The sequence below is a fragment of the Stegastes partitus genome, unplaced genomic scaffold (genome assembly GCF_000690725.1).
Source record: "Stegastes partitus isolate 25-593 unplaced genomic scaffold, Stegastes_partitus-1.0.2 Scaffold3, whole genome shotgun sequence".
Taxonomy (NCBI): domain Eukaryota; kingdom Metazoa; phylum Chordata; class Actinopteri; family Pomacentridae; genus Stegastes; species Stegastes partitus.
The window spans coordinates 1,429,810-1,437,583 of NW_007577734.1; the positions used below are offsets into that span (position 1 = coordinate 1,429,810).

The window sequence follows — 7,774 nt, forward strand, 5'->3', positions numbered from 1 at the left end:
TGTGGGAGGAAGCCGGAGAACCCGGGGAGAACATGCAAACTCCACGCAGAAAGATCCCGGGTGTGCGAACCGGCGACCTTCTTGCTGGGGTGCTAACCACATCACCACCTTGCAGCCCAGTTTTGCGGCATTGATGTTTAATTCTTTTATATTTTTCTGTTTTGGAGAAAAATCTGTCATAGTACAAGAAACTACACAGAGAAAACAGAAGTACATAAAACCAAAAACTGTCAGATTTATCATCCTTGTCTGCATGCCCAGGTTTGGCTCAAGTGTTTTATTTCTGTTTCAGGCTTATGGCTGCGAATCCGACTCTGTCTGAGGTGTCTGTGCGCACGCTTTTAGAGCGAGGTCTAACTCAAGTTGAAGGAGGTACGTCTTTATCTTCTCTTCCCTCGTCAGAGAGGAATAATCTCACTTTGCTTTCTCTCATCTGCTGGCAGCTGAATGTGTTTCTCCTCGGCAGGATTTGTGTTCTCCAGAGACCTGCGAGTTAATTTCGTAAGTACCTTTTAACCTCCCAAACCTTCGCCACGTCGCTGTCAGTCATTCCTCCAACAACAGGTTTGAGCAGTCGGAACACGTGTGTGCTTGATCTGTTTCATGCAGAAAAACATAGTGCGGCTTACTCTGGAGCAGAGTCGGGAGATGCAGTCAAGCATTCAAGCTGCTGTTCTTCTTGTTCTGTAAGATATTCACCACTATACTGAAATTAATATTTGCAACACTGCAACACTAATGGTACTTTTTACCAAGCAAGCCTGACAGTGTTTCTTAATCCAGGACAGTACAAGGCATCTCGTACTAAAAGCTGAAATTTCTGTTTTTTTTTTCCAGAGCAGACAAAGGCATTGATGGAACATTAAATCCAAATGAACAGAAACTCATCTCGGAGCTTCTCCAAGGCTATCAGGACAAAAATGTGAGGTTAAAAAAAATAAACCTTTGTAGTTACTGAGCCGTTGTAGAGCACCAGCAGGGTGACAGTTGCCATCTGTTCATTCTTGACACCCCTCGAAAATCAGTGTTAGTGTTTGAAACACACGTTTGTCCACATGTGTGTACTGATCTGAAAAATGCAAAAGCAGCACCATAGGATGAAATCAATGTCTCAGGGGAAGAAAACATTTTAACAACACTTTGTAGTAAAATGCACTGAATATACAGTAAAATATGCAGTAATTTTAGCACTGAAAACAACATGAGTGAATGAAATTTCATCGACAGTTACTTTCTACGTGAACTGTCATGCAACACAATTATTAGCCTTTAACTTTTTTGTTAAACTGGTCATCAAATGCAAACTTCTACACGTAGTTACATGATGTATTACATTTTATTTTCAAGCTATCTTGCAGAACTTGAGTTTTTATTGTTTGTCGTTGAAGTTTAAACTAAAAACCAAAGACCGTTCAGGGGAGAATGGACAGATGATGATTAAGTTTACTTCACGTGTGAGATAACATTAGATCGAAGCATTCCGATTTCAGTTTGTATGTCCATCTGTCCTGATCTTGTGACCCTGATATCTCAGGAACACCTGGAGAGAAATTTCTGTCCTGTAAACTGAGTAGAATGTAGTGGTAAAAGGTCACGGTGACCTCATGCACAATTATTCAGCCATAAAATGATAATTCTGGCACTTATCAACACAACATCTGCCACAATTATGTGATAATATAATGGTGTGATAAGATTTTATATGCAAAGGTCAAAGGTTAACTTCCCAGTGAGATCATGTTTTCTGCAAAAACACTTGTCTGTTTATTTGACACCGTAACTCAGGAACAGAAAAAAATATTGCGACCATGTTTCACATTTGGTTACATACTGATGTGACCTTAAATTTGGGTTTCCACCTTAAAACTGTGTTGATTGCAAAGATCTCCTGAAGATGTGTTTGAAGCATCCATATTTTAGATTTTCTTTGCAGCAACATCCATTATACGAATCATTGTTTACTGTCATGGCCACAACACATACGAGGAGTTTGTTTTTCTTGACAAACTCACCTTTTATCAAAAGTGCCTGGACTTACATGGATGTAAACTGCAACCTGACTGGTTGGAGGTAACTCTAGTTTATCTGACTTGTGACCCTTAAATAAAGTCATCCTGGATGCAATGTGCAATCAAAATGACTTAATGTTTAACAAATATAATAAAATAAAATGTCCCAGTGCTTGTAACTGTGACATAATTGTGACATAAATATCATTAGGTTATGTAGCAATATTTATGGTATTTCAAAAAAAGTAAAAACCCAAGCCTTCATATTTCCAATTATCCTTCCTATTGTGCTTTAAAGGGCACTGAGCAGCTGCTCTTTTGCAACATAAAACTGGAAAGGCCCTAATTATCTGGCATGTCAGCTAATGTATGAAATCACTGTTGTATGAATTAAAATTAATTAACCGTTGATTTAGGAAGCATTAATTTATCACATGAAGTCATACAGACTCGATCATTTGTCAGCAGGAATTTGTGATGCACCCTGCACATTACCTCATGCATTAAACAGCCACAAGTCATGCATTAGTTAAGTTTATGTTTAGTGCCCTCATTATAAGTGTACATGTGACTTCAACAATGACCTACTAAAACACAGAGGAGAGGGATGGAGGATGTGCAGCAGCTAAGTGCTTCCCATTGTGACTGTATCGATGATAAGAGAGCATTTACTGAGGAAAGCAGATAGATTCCTATACATATAGATAAACACAAACAAAATTAAAAGTAATACACGATTAAAAGTGTAGAAAAGCCCAATGTTCAAACTGAGACATCTGTGGTTTCATCTGCAGCACAACCTCTGTAATCTTGTTTTTAAAAATAACAGCAGTGGAAGAGTTGCTGAGGCATTTTCATTAAACAAACACAACAGCTTCATCTAAAGTCTAGACTCTGTTGATGGAGTGAAGTCAGCGGGTGGAAGATGACAGAATGAATCATGGCGACCGAGACGTCACCAAAGCTGAGCAAACTGAAGGAACACCAGGCACACAGACATTTGTTCAGAATCAGTGGTTGAAAGCAATCTGGATGGTGTATGAAAGAGATGATTGTAGGAGGAAATTAAATTTGATCAACTTTATTGTGAAGTAGTACCACCGCAGAGAGATGGAGCTGAGCAACTAAAGCAAAGCCAACAGTAGCAGCCGCGATTATAGATCTGTGTTAGAATAAACAAACGTGCATCGGGAACAATAAACAGATTGACCGGTGTTGTTGTACTGGATGTAACTGTGATACATAAACAAAGTAAACAACACAATATGCTGAATTTACACTATGAATCAGATTCCTAGAAAACGGGAGGGGAAAAACCCCAAAAACTTCCAAGCTGGACTTTCACTATCAGTTATTTTACAGATAATATCTAGCAAAATAACAAAAAATTAAAATTAAAATGAACTTACATGTTGAATGTAAATATAAACAGACCAAAACTGCAAATAATGTAAAATCATTCTGTACTTGGTTCCAGATCTGTCTCATCTTTGGATTTCTGACAGTAAAGACCCATTCTGCCTTTTTACATTCATGATTTAGACCCAGATAGCCATAAAGTTTGTTTACGGGATTGGTTTGATCCCTCTAATGTTCCAGATAAGTGTCTTTTGTTAATGGAATAATTTGGTTGACTCTGATCAGAAAGTCTAACTATTTTGGGGCTTCAGATGTTGGTTTTGTAGCACTTGAAGTCTCCTTGTGTCTTGAGGGCTTGATTTTAGATGTACCCAATGTTCTTTTTAGAATGTTAATAATCAATAGATAACTGCTTAATTCTTTCCTGCATGCATTTGTTGGTTCTTTGGATGTTTCTTCTGGACCTGCAGATTTCTGCATTCAGCACTTCTCTGCTAAGGCAAGTTTGTTTGTGTAGCACATTTCAACAACAAGGCAATTCAAAGTGCTTTACATAAAGCATAAAAAGCATCAAGGCAAGGTGTAAAGCAACATTAAAACAGACATTTCAACACAATTAAAAGAGTTAAATTGAGAATTTAAAGGAAGATAAAACGTCACATAAAAGTTACAGTGCGGTTTAAGATATTCAAAAGCCTCATATTCGCTCATTGGAAGGCAAACAGAAAAGTCTTCAGTCTCCATTCAAAAGAACTAACGGTTACAGCTGAGTTGCATTTTTCTGGGAGTTTGTTCCACGTATTTGGCGTATGAAAGCTTTTTGTGTTTCGTTTTGACTTTGGGGACAGAAAGTGTTTCACATGGCAACAGAGGTCTGGATGTTGGGATAAGATGCTTGTCCCGTCTGGTGTAGTCTGATTACACTGTTGAACCTTTTAGTCCAAACTCTAGCTAGCATGTCTAAATTCTGAGCATACTGTTTGTTTCAGTGCATCATCTATTTCCTCTCTGTGTCTTTCTCTCAGCACACTGTGGTGACGGTGTCAGGAGATCATCACGTCCATCTAAATAACCCCGAAGTCGTCGCTCCACTAATTTCTGACTTCCTGCAGACAAAAGTCCTCTCGCAGCCGGCCTAGCGGAAAGACGCACAACTTCTAACCGAAACGCACACAACACCAGCAACACTCTCTCATTGTGAAATTTCACACTTTAGGTAGCAACCCACTGTTCTCATCTCTCTCAGGACGGTTTGACCATAAAATCCTTTTGGATAAATTTGTGTCCATCCTGGTTTGAACACAAGATCACTAGAATTTTTGTTGTGTTGTTAAATTGTGTTCAGCTGTTGTAATATCTCATTGAATTCTGTATGCATGCAAGCCTGTTTCTTAATGTTCAGCTGCTTCCAGTAAAAAAAAAAAAAAAAAAAAAATGTTTTCTTATGTCAGACACTGAAAGCCTCACACAGACAAGAATGAACTAAAGTCTTTTATAATGTCATTAAATCACCCTAAATAATGAGTCAAAACCAGCAAATACAATAATTAATTAATTCCACTGATAGATTGTATTGCTTTGCTTCTCTCAGAGTGCAAAGTGTTGTATTTTGTAACAATCAGCTGCAGTTTTCAGGACAGAATTGTGCTCCAAATTGAACACACAAAAAAAAGCTTTCTTTCTTTCTTTCTTTCTTTCTGTAACTAATGCAGTCTGGAAGTCGCAGGTCATCACTTCTGTTCTCGGATATCGCAGCTCCTCGTTTGAAGCTGATCTGTTTAACTCAGCTGCTTTTCATGAATCTGGTTCGGTTGTGCAGAATGAGCTAAAAATGGCAGTCATTAAAAAAGATGACATCCTCTGACAACTTTTCATTATGTAGGCCATCAGCTCTGGCTTTTTTTCTTTTTTTTTTTTTTTGTCTTTGGAAAAACAGCAAGACTGAAAAGGAAAGAAAAAATTCAGGGGAGCCACACTCCAGAAAAAACAACTGCAGCTGCTGCCAGTCAGAGCAGTTATGAAGGGAGCAGCTAACAAAATAAAAATAAAGTTTAAAAAAAAAAAAAAAAAAAAGCCCTCCTTCTCTCTCAATGTCACATAAACTGTGTGATGGCCTTGGTGTTAAATGGAGTGGAATTGATTTTACGCAGCCGGCAGAAAGGCGGCGAGCATCCAGAGACATCTGAAGGGCTTGTCCCCCCCCCCCCAAAAAAAGAGAGAGATTATAGTTATATAAGTTTCCCTCCCACTCCCTCCATCCTCTCAGCCATCAGCAGGGGTGTTGTCATGGCAACCCCCGCCCCTCCTCTGCACGTCAGAGCCAGGAGCTGGAGGATGAAGCCGCATGCAGCTTCTGTCTCCTGTGCCTCTCTCAGAGCACCTGTGATCCTCTCGCCGTCTCGGATGCAACAGTGGGAGCTGCGGCAGCGCTGGACGTAATCTCATGGTGTGTTCTGACGCTTCCCTCGCACACAGACACGATCTGAGAGAGCAACTGATCGAGCCGCGTCCACAGGTAAGACACGGTGTGCGCCTTTTATTTACTCCTGTGCGCTATTTTTAGAATGCACCTGTGCCAATCCTCGGGAAGCCTCGGAGAAGTGGTGAGAGTTTTGCAGAATGCTTGAAGCTGAACGTCTTTTTGGTGTAAGAAAAGAGGAGTGTTTTCAAAGGAATGGCTGCACATAATGGACACGCTGCAGTTAGTCGTGCGTAATTGTAAGACTTAAATAACGCTCCTCATCCACCCTTCTCCAAAATCTCCTCTGCCGTCATGTCTTTTCCTCCCATCCATTTCCACCCTCCTCCTCCGCCTGAATCCATCCCATTCACCCTTTTTATTTTAGCTCTGACAGCCGTCATGTCGTGGTTGTTCCTGGACTGGTTCGTGCCCCTCTACCTGCTGGTGTCGGTTCTGGTGCTGGCAGGCTTCGGAGCGTGCCTGTACTTCTTGGAGCCCGGGCTGCAGGATGCCCACAAGTGGAGCAACAAAACAGTCCGGCATCACCCGCTGGTGGCCAGTGTGAACTGCAGAGATGACGATAGCAATGCTCTGATATGATCAAGAGGGGAGGGCGGCAGGCCATCTGGACAGGGGTGCTGCCGGGACACCGGTGGGATGGAAGCCAACACCTCAACGACCGAGAGAGGAAGATGAGGAGGATGAGAGATGGAAGAGGAGACGATGTGATAATACAAACCTTGGTCCTGCTTTCTTCCAGCTTCTCTCTGACTTCTGCAGATTCTCTCTGCAGGGATTAGGGAGAAGAATTCCTTTTAAAAAATAATAATAAATGAAGCCAAATGCACAAAGGAGGAGAAGCTGCAGAAGAAAAAGATTGTGAGGTGATTGGAGGACATGTTGCCCTTTAGAAATGTGTTTGTTAAATCCACTTATACCATCTTATATACTTGTGCCAACTTTTACATACGTTTTGTAATTTGACAATCACTTTACATATATGCCATGAAGTTTACTTACATTGTGCATTTAATTAGTGGAGGAAATGACATAAGTGCTGCCAGCAGGGAGGGTTTTTGAATCCTCCCTCTGATGTCGGCATGGCAGCTGCTGAGACGCATGTTGTGCCAAAATGGTGTAGTAGTGACTTTACTAAAATAATATGTACTGAATAAATGCAAACTGATTTATTGCAGGTGCCAAGATTACACTAGGTGGACCAAGACTAGAGGGAAAAAAATAGTATTTGGTGATGCTCAGTGTCTATTTTTTTGTTTTCATCATTTTTACTTGACAGCATGGTGAGGAAACTATGGGTGTGTAACCCTCTTTGATCATATGCTTCCTTTGTTCATACAAAAATAAAACTGTTCAATCCTTACTTCTGTGGATTTGCTCTTTGCATGCTTATAATGGATATCTGAGATAAATAATACCAATTTAAATCAAGATTTATGTAGAGTATCTGCAGTAATAGTAGGGGAAAAAAAACTACATTTGGTGCATTTCTATACTTTACTGCATTTATCCAACAGCTGGAGTTTCTCTGTACTTCCACATAAGTTTTTTTTTTTTAATGAAATAACATATGGAATACATTACAAAACATCTTACAAGGAAAGCTCTCCTTTCGATGAGGCATCGGCAGTTTCATCAAAGACACATTTCCTCGAATGATTTTATGTAACTAACTGTTAAAGGCCTAAAGATGTAAAAATTGCACCATATTTCACTAAAAGCAGAAAGGAATAGATCAATATATAAATATAGGAGCCACTTAGAACCATGTGCAAAGCTCATTTCTGTCTACAATGATGTTGTGATCTACATGCATGCGTCTTCATCCCTGATTGAAAAAATGGATTTTGCATATCATTCAAGTGCAGACTCATGCGCTCCCCATAAGATAAGATAAGATAAGATCAAACTATATAATCCCAAAGGA

The 7,774-nt window shown here is 39.9% G+C and overlaps 1 protein-coding gene and 1 long non-coding RNA gene across 2 annotated transcripts in view; both read left to right on the forward strand.

Annotated features, from left to right (window-relative positions):
• The window catches only part of LOC103354016 (serine hydrolase-like protein), a 9,207-nt gene extending 4,305 nt beyond the window's left edge, over nucleotides 1-4,902 (forward strand). Inside the window, exons 8-12 of the mRNA XM_008277239.1 lie at nucleotides 293-372; nucleotides 467-501; nucleotides 610-686; nucleotides 838-922; nucleotides 4,394-4,902. Coding sequence (XP_008275461.1) covers nucleotides 293-372; nucleotides 467-501; nucleotides 610-686; nucleotides 838-922; nucleotides 4,394-4,507 — 391 coding nt within the window. The 3' untranslated portion in view covers nucleotides 4,508-4,902. The remainder of the gene's footprint in view (nucleotides 1-292; nucleotides 373-466; nucleotides 502-609; nucleotides 687-837; nucleotides 923-4,393) is intronic.
• An 820-nt stretch (nucleotides 4,903-5,722) lies between these two features.
• On the forward strand, nucleotides 5,723-7,210 carry LOC103354025 (uncharacterized). The gene is made up of 2 exons (XR_520028.1): nucleotides 5,723-5,883; nucleotides 6,215-7,210. It is a non-coding gene; the product is annotated as an uncharacterized LOC103354025 (long non-coding RNA).
• The last annotated feature ends 564 nt before the right edge of the window (nucleotides 7,211-7,774 follow it).